This window comes from Nannospalax galili, unplaced genomic scaffold, assembly GCF_000622305.1.
Source record: "Nannospalax galili isolate Female #2095 unplaced genomic scaffold, S.galili_v1.0 scaffold54, whole genome shotgun sequence".
In the NCBI taxonomy this organism is placed as follows: Eukaryota; Metazoa; Chordata; class Mammalia; order Rodentia; family Spalacidae; genus Nannospalax; species Nannospalax galili.
Window position 1 is genome coordinate 6,707,504 of NW_008341028.1, and position 20,015 is coordinate 6,727,518.

Genomic DNA, 20,015 nt, shown 5'->3' on the forward strand with positions numbered 1-20,015 from the left:
GAACCAAACCCAGGTCCTCTGCAAGAACAGCCAGTGCTCTTAACTGCTGAGCCATCTCTCCAGCCCCGGGCTTAATTTAAATTTTACTTAACTAATGATTTCACTGTTTTAGTCCTTATCATTTTTTTTTTCTGTTTAAAGATCTGTTGGAACAACCTTTTGCACAACGGATGGGCATGGAAGCCCGGTTCATATTCATCCTTCTTCAGCACTTCATGAACAGGAAATCAAACTTGAATGGATTATTTTTCATGAAGTATTAGTTACCACCAAAGTCTGTGTAAGAATTGTCATGTCCACTCCATTATGAATGGGTGAGAGACTTACTAACCCAAGTTGCATGAACTTAATGCACATGATTTGAGCAGTGTGGCTCGACATGAAGTGAGAGAAGATGCAAGAAGGAAATGGACAAATGAGGAAAATACGAAACCAAAGGATGGACTATCAAAAGAAGTTCTAAAGAAAATGCAAAGAAGAAATGATGAAAAATCCATATCAGATGCACAGGCTCATTTCCTTGAGAGAAAACAACAGAGAATCCAGGACCACAGTGACACACTGAAGGAAACAGGCTAAGCAGTAGACTGTCCAGTTCAGGAAGTAGGAAAAGCAGCCAGGAAATTTACTTCTATTTGCCAGTTATTTTGGACAGTACTGTCAAGCGGAAGTGGTCAGTAGCTGTTACTAGCCTGTGAACTAAAAGCAAATCAGAGTTTATAAATCAGCTCAACAAATGAAAGTTCGAAAGAAAAGATTGGGTTGCATACTCATAGGCATGAGGTACATGAAACCAATGATAGATGATACAATATTTTCCTCACTTCTATTGTGCTGGCCTTAACTGGTATCAAATGCTGTCACAGAGATATTTTCAAAGAACACTGAATTGTATTTAATGTGTGCATTCCATTTGCACTGAAGCATTAAAGATTATTTTCCTGGGAAGGGGAAGAAGGGGAAGGGGAAGAAGAGGAAGGGAAAGGAAATGGAAGGGAAGGGGAAGGGAAGAGGGAAGTGTGGTGGTTAATCTCAATTGTCAACTTGCTGAGATCTGGGAGAGATGTGGGGGATTATCTTGATTAAACAGATTGAGGTGGGAAGGTCCACCCACTATGGGCAGCACCATTCCCTGGGTTGGAATACTAGACTGTATAAAAAGGAGAAAATGAAGGGCTAGAGGAATGGCTCAGTGGTTTAAAAAATTGCTCTTGCAGAGGACCCAGGTTTGATTCTCAGCACTTACATGGTGGCTAACAACCATCCTTAATTCCAGTTTCAGGGGATCCAACACCCTCTTCTGACCTCCACAGGCATTGCATAACACGGGTGCACTTACAGACAATAACACATGCAGACAATACATTCATATACATAAAATAAAAACTAAAATATTTCTTAAAAAGGAGAAAGTGAGCAGAAAATAAGCATTCATTGCTCTCTGGTTTCTGACTGTGGACACGATGTGAGCAGCTGCCTCACTCTCCTGCCACCAAGTCTTCCCGCCATGATGGACTGAACCCTGGAAGAGTGAGCCAGAACAAACCCTTGCTCCCTTAAGATATTTCTGTGGGAGTCTTATATTACACTTTTTGATTTATTTATGCACTTTCTGCACATGCCATGGTTCATGTGGAGGTCAGAGGACAGCTTGCAGGAGTCAGTTCCTTACTTGTGGGTCCCAGGGATCAAATCCAGGTCATCAGGCTTGGTGGCAGATTACCTTACTGAGCCATTCCACTGGCCCCTGTCAGGGTATATTATCACAAAGACATAAGAGTAACTAAGACCAAAAGGAAGAAGACAGGAAAAGGGAAAGTGTTTAGAGCAGTTTATGGGCTCCAGCTACAAACTTGAGAAGCCTCAGCTATGATTAACTGGTCCAACATAGATTGCCCAGCGCTTTAAAAAGTTGCAAACTTTGGGTCATTTTTAACAGCTCTTGGGATCCATACAAGCTATCAGCAGCACACACTTGATCTTAGTCAACAGTCTGAGAAGCTATCAACAGTAGTATATTACTTGAGAGGAGTAGACTCCAGATGAAAACAGAACTTCAGGAGCTGGAGAGATGATGGCTCAGTGGTTAAGAGCACTTACTGCCCTTTAAAGGACCTGAGTTTGGTTTCTAGCACCCAAGTCAGGTGCCTCACAGCTGATAAGCCCAGCTACAAGGGAATCAGACACCTTAGGCCTCCTCTAGCACCTGTACTCAGGTACACAAATCCACACATATACACACTCATACACCTAATTAAAAATAATAAAACTAAGGGCTAGAGAGATGGCTTAGTGGTTAAGAGCACTAGCTGCTGTTACAGAAGACCAGACAACCAGATCCAACACCCTCTTCTGACTTTCACAGGCATTGCACACTCATGGTACATTTACTTGCAGGCAAAACACTCATATACATAAAATAAAAATAAATTAATAAAAATTCAAAATAACAATAAATCTTTTAAAAAGAAATAAAAATTTCTGGGTGTGGTGGCACACGCCTTTAATCGCAGCACTTGGGAGGCAGAGGCAGGTGGATCTCTATGAGGTCAAGGCCAGCCTGATCTAAATAGTGAGTTCCAGGACAGCTGGGGCTATAGGGAGACCCTGTCTCAAAAACACACACAAAAAAAAAGGAAGAAAAATTATTTTAAAAAGAAAACAGAATTTCAACATTCTTACTTGATATCTTTATGTATCATTTGTGTTTCAGTAAGCCTGTTGTACTATTGTCAAAATAAATAAATAAGTAAATACAGATTATTTCAAAGCTTGCTTCTGTAATGCACCCTCAGTCCTTGGAGCTCGTCTTCTAGAATTTCTTTTGTATATTTAGCCTCTTAGTCTTCTTAGTTCTTTGTAGAGATGTCCCCCTCCTTCCCCTAGGCTAACCTTTGATGGTCTTTTGATTATGACCCAGTAGACACTGAGTTCTGTACTCCCAAGATGCATCAGCACAAAGGATTGTCAGCACTACTGACTGGACCGCAGTGTAAGCACATTGGTGCTCAGCCTGAAGATTGAAGTCCTGCACTAGGGAAACAGAGTACTGAAAGCTGCCACAGCATTCTGCTTATCCAGGAAACATGATGTCCGTCTGTACTTACATTGTCAAGGAAAGAAGTAACTTGAGAAGCAAGCCATCAGACACCCTGCCCAGTGTGATGATGTTGTCCACACCAGACTAGAACACAGCAGCATATTGTTGTTCCTACCAGTTAGAGGATTGTATGGTTTAGAACTATGGTAGGGGCTGGAGAGATGGCTCAGCTGTTAAGAACACAGGCTGTTCTTGCAGAAGACCTGGGTTCAAATCCCAACACCCACATGGCAGCTAACAACTGTCTGTAACTCCAGTTCCAGGAGATCCCACAACTTCTGTCCTCCTAGGGGATTGCACGACACAGGTACACTTACACACATTCAGGCAATACACACATACAAATAAACTAAAAAAAAATTCTAAAAGAACTATGGTAGAACTCATTAAGCAGTTTAAGAAGACATCTAATATCTAGTGAGAGGTGGTTGCTTGTTTTTAACAAACAGCACTGCAACTATTAGGCAAGTTCTTTAATCTCATTTGGTTGTTTTTTTTATTTTTGAGAGGGTCTCCTGTAGCCCAGGACAGCCTGAATCTCCTTATGTAGGCAAGGATGACCTTGAACTTGTGATTTTCCTGGTGGAATTACAGGAATTCTCTACAATGCTTGAGTTAGATGGAGCTGGGGATCCAAAGCACCACCACCATGTCTAGTTTTATGCAATGCATGGGCAAAGGACTGTGCATGGTAGGCCAGTAAGTACCCTACCAACTAAGTCACATCCCAGGCACCCTATTCTTTTTTGTTAAGTCAGGGTGTATTATAGTAATGGTAGCTGACTGTGAACTCTTGCACTCGCTTCTTTTTCCCTTGTCTCCCAAGCACTAGGATTCTCATGTGTCCAGGCCCAGTTTTACAAAGAGTTGTTACTCCTTTACAAGAGTCCACTGGGTAAGAGGAAGCAGAGTTCTGCTCTACAGTCTTTTGGGACTGAAGTAGATGGGGAGTCTGCCATCTTTAATGCTGACTTGCCAATTCCCTAAGCATTGGCATACAGCTCTTAGAACAAGAGGAAAAAGCATGCATGCAAGGGTGGGGGAAGATGTTTCTGGAGTGTTCTGGGCCATTCCAGGAAATGGCACTATTACATTCTGATATTCTGCCAAATGGAATCCAGACATGTGACTGTACCTATCTATTCATAAAGGAAGCTAGAAGGGGCTGGAGAAATGGCTCAGCAGTTAAGAACACTGAATGTTCTTACAGAAGACCCGGGTTCGAATCCCAGCACCCACATGGCAGCTAACAACTATCTGTAACTCCAGTTCCAGGGGATCCAACAGCCTCTTCTGTCCTCCTCGGATATTGCACGACACGGGTGCACTTACCTATATGAAGGCAATACATGCATACACATAAAAATAATTTTTTTAAAAAAAAGGAAGCTAGAAAATGTGGCTGTGTGCCCAGAGAAAAAGTGAACATGGAATTTGGTGAAGAGAGACTATATCTGTCTTCCATAAGGAATTACATACAGAAGTATATGACATAAAGATTAGAGGTGTGTAGCGATATGTGCTTGGTTTACTGGCTTAGAAAGTTATTTTGTCTTTTTTTTTTTTTCCTTCGGAGCTGAGGACCGAACCCAGGACCTTGTGCCTGCTAGGCAAGCGCTCTACTACTGAGCAAAATCCCCAACCCCATTGGCTTAGAAAGTTAACAGTTAAACTCCAAAAGAGGAGAGGGGTAGAACGCCCAAGCAAAGGTCAGTGGGCTGGGCTGGAGTTGTCCCAAACAAAAAGGTTGAAGCTGATGACAGACTTAGAACATTTAGGGCAAAGGAGTATGGGTAGAACAGTCAGGCAAGTTGCTTGCATAGTTCCTTCTTTAGCCCAGAAAGTAAGAACCCATTTCTGGCTCCACCTCCATTGCAAGCGGTGTGGTCATGTGACTAGCTCTGGCCAATCGCAGAAATGACAGCACTACTTGCAGACTGAGCTGCTAATTATTGGCATTAAGGGGCTCTCTAGATCACCGGATCCCATTTACCAATGACCAGCAATATTACAGCGATCTGCCTTCATCAATATGGGCCCTACAGAAAGATAGAGCAGTGATGCTTGGCACTCATGAAGGATCTTAAAACAGATTTGAGACAGGGTCTCCCTGTAGCCCCAGTTGGCCTGGATCTTGCTGAGAGCTGCCTGCTTCTGCCTCCCAAATGCTGTGATTAAAGGCATGTGCTACTATACCCAGTTGTGTTGTTTTTTGATGTATGACTGTTTTGCCTGCATGTATGTAAGTTCATCACATACATGCAATGCCTGCAGAGGCCAGAAGATGGCATCAGATCCCCTGAAACTGGAGTTATGGACAGGTATTAGTTGCCAGGCCTCTGTAAGTGCAGCCAGTGTGCTTAACTGTTGAGTCATCTCTCCAGCCCCTTGCCTTTATTTTTAGAGGCACGGTCTCTCTATGTAGCCCTGGCTTTCCTGCACTATGTAGACTTGCCTCTGCCTCCAAAGTACTGGGATTAAAGGCCACCATGCCCAGCTTGTTTTTTGAGACAGCATCTCATGTATCCCAGGCTAGCCTCCAGCTCACTATATAGCCAAGAATGACCTTGAATTTTTTTTTTTTTTTTTTTTGTCTTTTTGAGACAGGATCTCTGTCTCCCTGTAGCCCCAGCTGGCCTGGAACTATGTAGACCAGGCTGGCCTTGAACTCACAGAGATCCGCCTGCCTCTGCCTCCAGTGCTGGGATTAAAGGCATGTGCCCCCACACCCGGCGACCTCAAATTTTTTAATCTCCTGTCTCTACCACCCAAATGCTGGGATTACAAGCATGTGTGCCACCACACCCAGTTTATTGGATACTGGAGATGGAATGGAGGGCTTTATGTGTGTTAGACAAGCATTCTACCAACTGAACTACAATCTCCAGCCCTATTTTAAACATTAAAATGAACACTCCATAGAATCCTAGATACACTTTAGTCCTTAAAAGATCATTTGTAGAAAAAAAATTTTGGGGGTCTTTTTGAGACAGGATCTCCCTGTAGCTCCAGCTGTTCTGGAACTCACTATGTAGACCAGGCTGGCCTTGAACTCACAGAGATCTGCCTGCCTCTGCCTCCCAAGTGCTGGGATTAAAGGTGTGTGCCACTACGACCACCTCATTTGTAGAAAATTTTAAGCAACAAAGTGCTGAAGAGAGATATTAAGGACAGATTAGTATTTAATCAAAGTCACTCCTCCAACTCCATATAATCAAGAGGTTTACAGAAAAGGTTGCGGGGAGAGCAAAGGGTGGATTTGTGGAGTTGTCTGAACCATTTTTTATGTAGGGACAATTTTGGCTGTGCAATGTCCTCTGGTCTCTCTGGAAGGGACTCCTGTATTAGGGAAGGCTGTTGTATTGTTGAAAGATTTGGGGGCCCTCCTTGCACTGTGGCCTGCGCCACCAGCTAGCTCTATGCCATTTTCCCATCTGTGCAAGTCCATCTTGAGTTTCACCCTAAGTAACTTGACACAGAGGTAAATGAAACGGAACCATAGCTCTTTATGAGTTCTCTTAGGGGAAAGGAAGAGACTGGACCTGGTTTACTTCAGCATTAGAAAAGCCCATGTTTCCAGCCAGCTGGTGACGCCATCTTAACTAGAGCTTGCCAAGTAGTAGATCCCAGTGCAGGGCCTGTGTTTTATTCACCTGGGAATAAATGGTAATTAGGAATCTGCTTTGGAGATTCTGGCTTGAAGGTTCGTTCTACCACTTAATAACTAGGTATATTTGCTTAATTAAACCCCTTAATCCAGCCTCACAAGCCTGTAAAATGGGAATACAAATAACCACCCACTCCTTTGATTTACAGAAGTTAAATGAGACCTTTGTATGTGAAGTTGTTGACACAGCTCCATTTGTCCAGTGCTTGGAAAACAGTTGAGTTCTGCCTAGTTGAGGTATGTCTCCAAAGACATCAAGATACTTCCTTTTTTTTTTTTTTGAGAGAGAGAGAGAGCGAGAGCGAGAGCGAGAGCGAGAGCGAGAGAGAATGCAGGGAGAGAGAGCGAGAGCGAGAGCGAGAGCGAGAGAGAGAGAGAGAGAGAGAGAGAGAGAGAGAGAGTCTCCCGTAGCTCCTGCTGGCCTGGAACTCTTTATGTAGACCAGGCTGGCCTCAGTCTCACAGAGATTCCCTGCCTCTGCCTCCCAGAGTGCTGGGATTAAAGCTGTTTCCTTTTTGTCAAGAGCTACAAACCAGGTACAATGGGACTGAATCAATGGCAATTTTAAGAATCAGTTTGCCAGAGGCTGACAATGCTATAAAAGCTAAACAATGTTTACCCCGGAGGAAATGGTTTTCATTTTATCTGTAGTGTTTGGATGTTTCCATATATTAAATTTTAAATTAAGCACATTCTTAAGGGGAAACGTATGGCTAGGCTAGTCGGGTTACCGTGTTATTTGCTAACCCTTTCAAGTGTTTTAGAAATTGCAAAAGCAAGGAAGAGAAACTCTAGTTACTACCTGTGTTAATTCGGCGGCCCCTTCCCACACAAACTTGTGGATAGACAGAATAATCGGTCTACACAGGAATTTTAAACTGGCTGCCACATCCGGCCCTCAGCACCGGTGGTCCTTAGGAAGAATGGTTTATTTACACCCTTCCCGGGCGGCTGAGGCTTTGTCTAGGCGCGGGCGGGTCCTCGGCCCCCCGCACGGCCGTTACAGAGGTCCGGTTCGCTGCCACCAGGCCAGGCCCGAGGGGCGGGCCCCAAGGTGCGGCCTCGCCTCCGCCGGCGCCCGTCGCTTCCCGGCTGCTTCCTGGCCGCTCTGCCCAGCGACGCCGCCAGCATGCTGCAGAAGCAGGAGAAGGTGCTGCTGCTGAGGACCTTCCAGGGCCGAACGCTGCGGATCGTGCGCGAGCACTACCTGCGGCCTTGCGTGCCCTGCAACAGCCCGCTCTGCCCGCAGCCGGCCGCCTGCTGCAACGGTCAGGGCGGGAAGGGACCAGGGGCGGCCCGGGCCTGAGGAGCGAGGGCGGCGGGGCGCGAGCGAAAGGAGCGGGGACCTGAGGAGCGAGGGCGGCTGGGCGCGAGCCAGGGGAGCGGGGTCTGCGGAGCAAGGGAAGCCGGAAGCCGGCACCAGAGAAGCGAGGAGAGCCGGGACCTGGAGTAGCAAGGATAGCCGGGGACTGAGGAGCGAGGGCGGCCGGGCGCGAGCCAAGGGAGCCGGGGCTTGAGGAGCAAGGGAGGCCGCGATCCGGCACCTGAGAAGCGAGGAGAGCCAGGACCTGAGGAGCGAGGGCGGCCGGGCGCGAGCGAAAACAGCCGGGAACTGAGGAGCGAGGGCAGGCCAGAGCGGATTCTGGCAGAGCGAGCGAGGACGGCCTTGTGGGGTGGAGCGGAGCCGAATCCGAGGCCCTGCGGCCTCCACCCACCTCCAGGCGTCACCTCGAAGCCGGGCTGTGAGGCCCTTGGCGCCTTGCTCCAGAGCGCACTGCTGGGCATTTGACATTACCTGCTCTGCTACTGCAGATTTCCAGACCCTGCACTTACAGCCTCTTTGGCGGACCTGAAATTTCTCTGCACCCTCATTGTATTGGAAGTTTATGGAAAAGTTGGGCTGGGATCTGCTGTGTACCATACTTAGTTTTCAGCCTGCAAGGTGGCCCATTGAAGGAGGAGGTTGCTGTTCCTTGTCCCTAGTGAGTGCTGAGTATGAAGGGTACTTTCAGAGGCTCTCAGTTGAGTGGAAACCCTACCGCTGCCCATTGCTTGTGCTGAGCATCTTTTCTAGTACATTCTCTCTCTGACCCTTGGAGATCTATGACTATGTTCAGAAGCTTCAAACAGAACCGACTTGAAACTTGTAGGCACACACAAGTGATTAACACACACATAAGCGTATAGATACAGGGATGCATTTGATCGCTCTTGCACGTCAGTGATGAGCTAACAAATTCAGCCTCTGTTGAAAATGTACTTGTTTTTGAAATATCAGTCATCTTCTCCCACAGTACTGGCAACAGATAAACCATGGTGAGCTTGTATTTAATCACAGCCTTTAAAAAAACACTGACTTTATTCCGAACTGTGGTCCTCTACTAAAGTTGATTTGTCTTCTCTTAAAACTTCAAGGTGGAATTAAGATGGGAAGTTATTCTGCACACTGGGGGCAACTTGACATTGAAATAGTCATAAACCAGGTTTGAAAGCGTTATCTAATCTCCTCCATTCTGAATTATGTTTCAGATGGGAAGCTCTTGTCTACTGAAGTGACTCATTATATGATCCCAGACTGGAAAGTTGTCCAGGATTACCTTGAGATCCTTGAGTTTCCTGAGTTGAAGGGAATCATTTTCATGCAAACAGCTTGTCAAGCAGTACAGCATCAAAGAGGCCGAAGGTATCTGTTTTGCATTATTTATTTATAGTGTCAATCTCACCCCTCCCTGTTTTTTGTTTTTTGGTTTTTTTTTTTAGAGAAGGTCCCCTTGTTGGAAGGGAAGAGGAGGAATTCATTATGTCAGAAAGGACTTTTGAAACTAATTTGGTATTCTCTTTGTTGGTGAGGAACTTGTGGTAACATTTTATATGTGGGCTTCAACACCTGACCAAAAGATCTGACTATAGATCAAGAAGCTGCAGTGTCCCCAGTATTTAAGATTCTAGTGTGAATTGACTTCTGGTTTGCATTTTTATAGTACCACAGTTATTGCTTCTTTTTACTTTTACTAATAATACACATCATTTAATCTTCTTATCTGTAGATACATTGTTTCAGGAACATTCTTTTCTTGGGTAAAGAATATTTTTAAATTTTGTCCTTTATTCTGGATGCAAGTGCTACTTACATTGATTTATTTAATGAAATAAAAAAATAGCTGTTTATTTTTAATCATGTAACTATCAACCATAGTAATTGTATTTGATAAACAAAACATCTCTGATTGAACCAGTCTAAAATACTTCCCTTGTGCCTAAGTGAAGAGTAGTTGCCACTTTCTCTACAGATACTTTAAAGCATAGTTTTGCTTCATGTGATACTGGGAAAATTTTTATGATTTGAACTTAAGACAGTATGAAAATCACATATTAGAATTATATGCCCAATCTCTCAACACCCCAAGTTATTTAATAAGCAGAATTCTGTGTTTATTCTGTTTTTAAATGTTTTAGTTTCTTCAGACTTTGGTAGTAAAAGATAAAGTCTTTTTTATTTGTATATGAAAATGACAAATTGCCCTTATGATATGCTCAGTTCAAAAACATGCACATTAACTGGAATGTGTACAGGTTCTTTTTCAGATCAAGTGTTTTAAAATGAGCCAGAAGTTGATTTTGTTCAGACACAGAGATATAGTTGTTTACACACATCCAGTTTAAATGCTGCTGCAGGTGTCGTATTTCAATTTCTTCTAAAATCAATTTGTTATTATCATTCAGATTGCTCACATACTGCAAGCCTTTTCAACTTCTGTTTTCTAAAATATTTTTAATATTAAGGATTGTTTTGAAAACCAATTCCTGGGACAACCAAAAGCAAAGAATTGGGATTTAAATGTCTTTTCTTCTGAGCATTTCAAAGGTAGTTACTATGATGAAGAACTATTGGTTTTTCCCAGTGCTTTCCTCTGTCTCTGAGTATACTAGATAGGAAAACAAAAGATGAGGCGTTATGAAGTAAGCCCCTTGTATGCCGGGTTTGCCATTAAATCAGCACTTTTTGAGCTTCTAGTTCAGGCCTTGGGAAATACAGAAAAAGTCTCACAACAAGCCTGTGGTCTTGATGGAGTTAGATGCAAAAATCAAGAAGTAATTATAGAGCACAATAGCCATGTGAAGGATAATCAGATATGAGGCATCTAAAGCTAAGCAGCATGTGTGGGATGAGGCTGTTAGGCCAGAATGAACTCTGGGAGAAATCAGTTGGAGACTGGTCACTGGTCATAGAAAGTTGGTTATGAATTTAGAAGAGGAAGGAGAGGGAGGTGGCAGGTTTAAAGTAAGCTTTCAGGGGAGGACATCCTCTAGGTCTTGTGCTCTTTGGGTTCTTGTTTAACCTAAATGCACCTGCTGGTTGCTTTAACATGTAAAGCAAGAACCTGGATACATCAGGGTTACTTAATATTACAGCATCAGCCTTGTTTCTGAGAGAAAATAGTCTCCTCAATACCCAGTGTTTATGTATTTTATATATATAATGAAGCCAGGCATAGTGGCAGACACAGAGGCAGGAGGATTAGAAGTTAAAGGCCAACCTTGGCTACATAGCAAGTTTGAAGCCAGCATAGGCTATTTGAGACCTTGTCTCAAAAACAAACATATATAATTAATTGTATTGGTATTTAGCTAAAAATTGTAGTTATAGTTTTCATGTTTGAGTACTTAATAATCCTTAAAACCAAATCAGACCTTTAAATTTAGTAAACAAAATACAACATTAGAAAACTAAATGAAATCACAGTAGTTCCTTGGTGTACAAAAGAAATTGATTCCAGGACCCCAAGGCTATCAAAACCTAAGACTGTTCAAATCTCACCATAAAATGGCATTGGGCCAGCAAGATAGCTCAGCAGAGAAATGCACTTGCTGTCAAGCCTGAGGACCTGGTTTTATCCCTGTGACCTACATGGTGGAAGGAGAGAACCAACTCCCACAAATTGTCCTCTGATCTCCATATGCTTGCTGGGGCACCACCCCCAAATAAATAAATAAATAAATAAATAAATAAATAAATGTAATAAAAATTTTTAAATGGCACAGTATTTGCATATAATCCACACTTACCCTCCTGTAAGCTTTAAATCACATATTAAATGCCTAATACAATGCAAATGTTATGTAAACTATTATTATACTGCATTGTTTAGGGAATAAAATGGAGGAAAACTGTACCTTTTCAGTGCAGTCAAATCCTTTTCTATTTTAGCAGATATTTTCCATCTGTGAATGAAGCACCCTCAGGTGAGGGTGCAGAGGGCTGGCTCTAATTTAATGTGACAGATGGTGTTATTTTACTGAAATGAAATCGCCAGAGTTGCATTTAACAATAGAAAGACAGAACCTCTAATCCTGTTCTGTGTGGTAATGTGGATTTTATGTTTTGATCTCAGTAATACCAATGCAGAGAATGCCTGTTCTTATAAGTAGATTGTAAAAAATGGTTTGAATAATTTCAAATCTTTGATTGCTCGGGATAATCACATGTCTGGCATCTAGCAATCCTTAAGTGCTTATTTAATGAAGGGGCACTTGATGACTCTATAAGGCTTTCCTATCTACACATTCATGAATTCAAATGTGATTTGTTTTTCAAAATATTTATCCACGGGGCTGGAGAGATGGCTTAGCAGTTAAGAGCACTGACTGCTCTTGCAGAGGACCCAGGTTCAATTCCCAGCACCCACGTGGTGGCTGCGAACCGTCCTTAACTCCAGTTCCAGGGGAATCTGAAGCCCTCTTCTGACCTCCGCGACACTGCACAACACGGGTGCACTCACATACACTCATACACATAAAATAAAAATAATGAATAAAATATTTCTTTAAAAATTTATCCAGAGATAAATTGAGACTGCTTGGACTGAGAACACAGTGGTAAACAAAGGCAGACCCAGTCCTGAAGGAGTAGACAAGTTGGCCTAGGTAATCTTACAAATGGATATAGGGCCACACCTATGTACTTCCCTGAGGGATGTCGATGCTGACCTAGAAAGGAAGAAGAGACTAGGCAAGGGAGAAAAGCCCTCAGGAAGAAGGAAACTGCTGGTTCAGGGTCCATGAGGACATGTGGCATGCTCAAGGAACTGAAGGACACACAAGTAAAATGGAAGGCCTCATGGGCCTTGGGGATGTCAGGGAAGGGTTTTACATAGGATGGCATGGTGTATGATCAGGTTCTTGCCCTAAAAATATGACTGGGTGCAGTGGAAAAGAGACCTGGAGGAAAGGGCTGTAGCTATAGTGCAGATGAGATACTGTATAAGCCTGTTTTGCATTACTAAAAACATTTGAGTAAGGTTACTTTATAAAGAAAAGAGGCTTATTTTTCAGTTTATTCTTCTGGAGGTCCAAAGTCAAGGGGCCTTGTCTGATGACCTTGAAAAGTGCAAGACAGTATTACTTATCATATGACAACAGGCAGGGAGCATGTGCCTGCCTCTGTGTGTGTGTGTCCTGGCACTGTACCTGATGGTCTTACTGAATCCTAACCACTTCCCAGAGACTCCATCTCTACACAGGGGAATTTGAGTTTCCACCTGTGAATATCTCACAAGGGAGTTGAAATTTCAACAAAACCAATAGCACATTCAAACCATCTCCAAAACACAGCTGGATTTTGGTAGTTTAAACATGGAGGGAAGTTTATTTGTGTATTATTATTTTGTGTTTGTGTAATGTGTGCATGTGAGTGCCATGAGCGTGTCAGAGGACAACTGTCAGGATTCGATTCTCTCCTTCCAGCAGGGGACCCAGGGATTGAACTCGGGCTATTAGGCCTGCACAGTAAGCACTTTTACATGCTGAACTGTCTCCCTGGTCAGCAGCCTTATTTATAACAGCCATAAAGTAAAAACAACCCACGTGACCCACAACTGATGTTTAAGAAAGTATAGTATATCCATACAATAGAATATTATTTATCTATAAAAAGGACTGAATCTATCACCACTTGGATGAACATTGAAAATATTCTGAGTAAAAGAAACCAGCTACTTACACAAATAGACACACACACACACTATCATCTATTGTTGGTACAGGAACCCTTGGGGAACATTCAAGATCCAAACTGTAAGTTGTATATAATAGCACAGGTTTACCATCCCTGTACTCAGAAGACTGAGACAGGAGAATCATAATAAATTCATGGCCAACCTGAGCTACACAAGTGAGTAGCCTAAGCTACATAGCAAGACCCTGTCTCAAAATAGTAAAAAATCCCAAACTTAGCTGGGTGTGGTGGAATGTGCCGGTCACCCTAGCTATTTAGGAGGCTGAGGGTAGAAGAGGTTCAAGTTCAATGCCAGCCTCAGCAACATAGCGAGACTGTTCAAAGAAAAAAATTGAAGCCCTGGCATGCTGATTATTGAGATAATCCAAAATGCACTCCATGGAAATGCCTTGAGGGTCAGCCAATGCAACTGGAAACCTAAACATTGAAACTCCAGGATGAAGGTTAGGGTTAAGAGACCATCACCCGGCACTGCAGAGCCTAGCTTCAGAAAGGCACTCAACACCGATTCACCGCCCTAGTTCTTCCTGTTCCCAGCCCTTAGCTAATAGTGAGCAGAGGGAGGAATGTTGCGTCTGTAGGCAGGCTGCCATCCAATAGAAACAGCCAAAAGCTAGATAAGCTGGGCATGGCATCCTGCAGTTCCAGCACCTGGGTGGATGAGACAGGAGGATTACCTGAGCCCAGCTCAATCAAGGCCATCCTAGGTAACATAGCAAGATCCTGTGCCTCTCCCTCCTCCAGTTCTGCCCCCAAAAACACAGTCTAAAGAAGTTAATTTAGCTGTCCCTAAAAAATTGAACCACTGATGGAGGTTTAGAAAACATCTAAGGCTGCCTAAGGAAACTAGGTTTTTTTTTTAGTAAGACCTGAACTTCTGTTTTGTTTAGTTTTGAGACAGAATTTCAATTAGTCCAGGCTGGCTCAAGCTCACTATGTAGCTGAGGAAGACCTTGAACTTCTGATCTTCCTGTCTCTGCCTCCCAAGTCCTGGGATCATAGATATACCCCATCATGTCTGACTTAAGACTAGAATTTTTTTTAATTGAAGATCTTTGTATTGCACTTAGCTGTCTAAATCAGTGCCCTCCCATCTTTCTGGTCAAACTTACTCAAGGGCTACAATGTTCTATGCCAACTCCATACGGGCTACTCGTCTATCTGATTCTGTCATAAGCAGCACAAATCCTGACTAGCAGAAATTACAACTGTATTGTATGTGTGCACTAGTAAATTACAATGCTAGCCTATACATCTCCAAGAAGCCCTACCTGTCACAAGGGGAATGATTCACTGCTGGGTGCCCCCGTCTTCCCCATCATCAGTATTCTTGTGCCATTTGTCCATTTCCTTTATCTGATAGCAGGCTAACAAATGGAAACACACACTAACATTCTCAGAAGAATATCTGAGAGCGAAGCTTGAAATAGAGAAAGTTTTTGTTAAATTAAAGATTTTCCTAAACACTGGGAAGGACTGTTACTCTGATTTTGTGGCAGTCTGGTCTGGCTAAAGTATATCTGTCTGGGAAGGACCAAACTGGAGAACTCGTGGGTCTAAAGTAAAGGTGATTGGGTTGGTGAGAAGGTTTAGCAGGTAAATAAAGCACTTGGCACACAAGCCTGATGACCTGAGTTTGATCCCCAGAACCCACATAAAAGTAGAAGGAGAGAACCGACTCCTCAGAGTTATCCTCAGACCTCTACATGTACTCTGTGGCATGTGTGCCCACATACACATCACACACAGTGATGTTAACTACAATTTCAAGTGGAGGCCATGTATGTGAAACCTAGCCAAAGGGTAACTGGTTCTGAAGATAAAACATGGTCTGCTTCCTTGGATGCTGCGCCCTCACTCCCCACTCTTGGGTTTTTGTCTGGCTGCCTCCCATTTATGCTTCCTGTCCCAGCCCTGCTCTAGGAAGCCATCCCAGCCCTCTCCTTTTGCCAGATTTATTCCACTGAAATGGGTAGCATAGCTGTTTCTTAAATTTGTGGTAAAATGCACATGCTCTTTTTTTTAGGAGACAGTGTCTCACAGTGTAGCCCTGGCTAGCATAGAACTTACTGTACTGCCTACCTCTGCCTCCTGAGTGTACATGCATAAATTTTTAAAATATTTTTTTTTTTTTAAGAACACACTATTACATCTAGGTCTTTTATTTCTTCTTGTACATTAAGCCATGAACTCATAGGGAACGGCTCCAGCAGCTCAGGCTCCTTTCCATTAGTGCTCACAAAGTGTGCTTCTCTGGGTGGGGAGGTCTGACACTTCAACTGAACCCAGGTTCCTTTCTTTCTCTTTGGCTTTTTTTCTGGTCATTTTCCTTCACGCACTTCAGGAAGCTGTCTCGGCTCTTAGAGTGCTTAATATGCTCAATACATACATTAATTCTCTTGGCAAGAATCTTGCCCTTAACTTGCTTGTTTACAACAATGCCAACAGCATGCTAAGTGACATAGACTCTCCCAGTTTTGCCATGGTAACATTTATGGGGCATTCGTTTTTGAACAGCACCCACTCCCTTAATGTCTACATTATCACCCTTATAGATTCACATATATGTCGTCAAAGGAACAGCTCCATGTTTTCTAAAGTGCTTAGAGAACATATAGCTGTTGCCTCTCCTCTTGCCCTTTGTGTTTGCCATGTTGGCAAATCACTGGAAGATGGCTGCTCTGGCTGAAAGTTATATTTTATTTTTATTTTTTATGTGTATTGCCTGCATATGTGTAAGTGCACCTGTGTCGTGCAGTGCTCACAGAGGTCAGAAGAGGGCACTGAATCCCCTGGAAGTAAATGGTTGTTACAGATGGTTGTTAGCTGCCATGTGCATGCTGGGAATCAAATCCTGATCCTCTGCAAGAGTAGTCAGTGCCTTAACCACTGAGCCATCTCTCCAGCCCCACATGTGTTTAACATTTTTGGAGGCTGGAGCAGTAGCCCAGTTGATAAAGAGCTTATCTAAGATACATGATCCCCAGTACTGCATAACCAGGCATGGTAGCGAATAGCTTGTCATTCAAGGGAGAGGCACTTCCTAAGTGTACAGTTCAATGGACTACATCCATTTCCACTGCTCTGTAGCCACCAGTACCATCTCTAGAATTTTTCATCTTCCCCCAATCAAAGTTTGTACCACTTACAGACTGCCACTCCTTCCTTGTTACCAACCCCTAGTAACTATCCTCCTTTCTTCCTTCTCGAGTGTGGCTACTATAGATACCTCAGAGCTAGAGCCACCCAATATTTGTCCTGGCCACTGACTTCACTCACCCTGTATCAAGGCTCATCCATGTGACAGCATGTGTCAGAATCACCTTCCTTTTTTATGGCCAAGTGGTATTTACTACACCGGTTCATCTGTTCCTTGTCATTGAGTTGCTCCCACCTTTAGGCTGCTGTGAGTAGTGTCACTGCGAACGTGGATGCGCAGATATGTCTGAATTCCATTTCCATTTGTTTGGTATTTATGGGGTTTTGTTTTCTTTTTAATGATATTTTACTTTGTGTGTATGAATGTATTGCCTGAATATGTGTTAAGTGCACCTGTGTTGTGCGATGCCCACAGAGGTCAGAAGAGGTGTCGGATCCCCCGGAACTGGAGTTACAGACAGTTGTTAGCTGCCATGTGAGTACTAGGGTTCGAACCCCGGTCTTCTGCAAGAACAACAGGTGCTCTTAACCACAGAGCAATTTCTCCAGCCCTTGTTTTCTTTTTTTATTTATTTTATCTATTTAATTAATTTTATGTGTATGAGTGTTATGCCTTCCTGTATGTAAGTGCACCCATGTCGTGCATTTGGGTTGGATTCCCTGGAACTGGAGTTACTTTATAAAGAAAAGAGGTTTATTTTTCAGTTTAGTCTTCTGGAGGTCCAAAGTCAAGGGGCCTTGTTTGATGACCTTGTAGAGTCCCAAGACAGTATGAACCTGATGGTCTTACTGAATCCTAACCGTGTGTGTGTGTGTGTGTGTGTGTGTGTGTGTGTCCTGGGGCCCTACCTGATGGTCTTATTGAATCCTAACTCTGTGTGTGTGTGTGTGTGTGTGTGTGTGTGTGTTCGTCCTGGGGCTCTACCTAATGGTCTTATTGAATCCTAACCACTTCCCAGAGGTGGGGGGGTGTCCTGGGGCTCTACCTGATGGTCTTATTGAATCCTAACCACTTCCCAGAGGCCCCACCTCTACACAGGGGAATTTAATGGAGTTTCCACCTGTGAATAGCTCACAAGTGGGTTGAAATTTCAACACAACCAATAGAGAGCACATTTAAACCATCTCCAAAACATAGCAGAATTTTTGTACTTTAAACATGGAGGGAAGTTTTATTTATTTGTTATTGTTTTGTGTTTGTCTAATGTGTGTATGTGAGTGCCATAGTGTATCAGAGGATAACTGTCAGGATTCGATTCTCTCCTTCCAGCAGGGGACCCAGGGATTGAACTCGGGCTATTAGGCCTGCACAGTAAGCACTTTTACATGCTGAACTGTCTCCCTGGTCAGCAGCCTTATTTATAACAGCCATAAAGTAAAACAACCTAAGTGGCCTCCGACTAATGTTTAAGAAAATGTAGTCTATCCATACAATAGAATATTAGTCATTTATAAAAAAGGAAAACACATAAAACCCCATAAATGCCAACCAAATGGAAATGGTATTCAGACATATCTGTGCATTCACATGTTTTATGGGTATGAATGTTATGCTTACATGTGTGTAAGTGCACCCATGTCATGTAGTTGGGTCAGATCCCCTGTAACTGGAGTTACAGAGGGTTGTTAGCCACCATGTGGGTGCTGAGGGTGCTGAGATTTGAATCCAAGTCTTCTGCAAGAACAGCCAGTGCTCTTAACTGCCAAACCATCTCTCCAGCCCCTTTGTTTGTTTGTTTGTTTGTTTGTTTGTTTGTTTGTTTGGCAGTGCTAAAGATTTGTCCCAGGGCCTCACACATGCTAGGCAAGCACTTTACCACTGAGCTCCATCCACAGCCCAAGTCCCTGTTTTTTCATCCTTTTGAATATATGCCGAGAAGTGGGGTTTCTGGGTTATTTGGCAGTTCTAGTTTTGATTTTTTTTCTGAAGTCAGAGTAGCTCTGTTTTACTGCTGCAGGTGGAGCTACTGGACAGTTAGATAGGGCCTCTAAGGGCATTTAGTACAGTGTTCCTCACCTTGTCTAGCCAAAGCCTGGCCTCTAGGAGCACAGCAAATAATTGTTGAGTAAAGAGTGTTAGAAGGGTGATCATTTGTCCACAAATAACCAGAGTTAAGTGGGAGGCCCCGGGTTGGATCCCAGCACTGTAAAGCAAACAACCCAACTGATGCCCTTTAAAATAACCATTTGAGGGGCTGGAGAGATGACTCAGCAGTTAAGAACACTGGCTGTTCCTGCAGAAGACCTAGGTTCAGATCCTAGCACCCACATGGTAGCTAACAACTTTCCGTAACTCCAGTTCAACAGCCTCTTCTGTCCTCTGTGGGCATTGCATGACACGGGTGCACTTGCATACATGCAGGCAAACCACACAATACAAATAAAATAAGAAATAAAAAAAAATTTTTTTTAAATAAAATAACCACTTGAATGTTCTGTAATTTCATATCACCACGTTCTGGTCCACAATGCTACAAGACTCTCCTGGTTGGGGAAAACATATACTTTCTGTTAATTGTCTAACAAATGAGGCTAGCTCTGTTTAATGTAAATTAGGGTGGCTGCATAAATACAATTCACAGATAAATCCCTAAACAGTTTACTTTACATGTCATTCTCTATGCCCACCAGCTAGAGGAAAAATGCATTAATGCTTAGAAATGCCATTTGTAAACAAAATGGAGACCCAAAATAAAGTACCAGGCTCTACTTGCCTCTGCATGTGTGGCTGTATCAGGCAAGATGATGAAATTATGTAGTAAAATGGCTAGACCTCTCTCTAAGGGGAAAGGGGGAAAAGGAGTTTAATTAACCTGCAAAGTAATTAACAAGGTCTTGCCTAAGCCCAGGCAACTAACAGGCAAAACAGAATCAGTAATGCTGAGCACACTGAAGCCTACAGTGGTAATATGTGATGCCACATTACAGCACAGCCTTAATAAAAAAACAGCCTGACTCTTACCGAGCTAGAGAGATGACTCAGTAGTTAGGAGCAGGTACTATTCTTAATGCAGAGGACCCAAGGACTTCAATTCCCAGCACCTACATCAGGTAGCTCACAACCACTTGTAACT

At 43.2% G+C, this 20,015-nt stretch overlaps 1 protein-coding gene and 1 pseudogene across 3 annotated transcripts in view; one reads left to right on the plus strand and one right to left on the minus strand.

Moving 5' to 3' along the window:
* The first annotated feature begins 7,811 nt into the window (after positions 1-7,811).
* Positions 7,812-20,015, plus strand: part of Dis3l (DIS3 like exosome 3'-5' exoribonuclease) — a 49,893-nt gene continuing 37,689 nt past the window's right edge. The window contains exons 1-3 of one of the 3 annotated variants that reach the window (XM_029565004.1): positions 7,812-8,035; positions 9,297-9,450; positions 17,357-17,416. In XM_029565004.1, coding sequence (XP_029420864.1) covers positions 7,897-8,035; positions 9,297-9,450; positions 17,357-17,416 — 353 coding nt within the window. In that variant the 5' untranslated portion in view covers positions 7,812-7,896. Of the gene's footprint in view, positions 8,036-8,066; positions 8,750-9,296; positions 9,451-17,356; positions 17,417-20,015 lie in introns of those variants that run through there. The other 2 variants (XM_029565005.1, XM_008836341.3) reach the window with 2 other exon arrangements.
* Positions 15,961-16,435, minus strand: LOC103736797 (annotated as a pseudogene).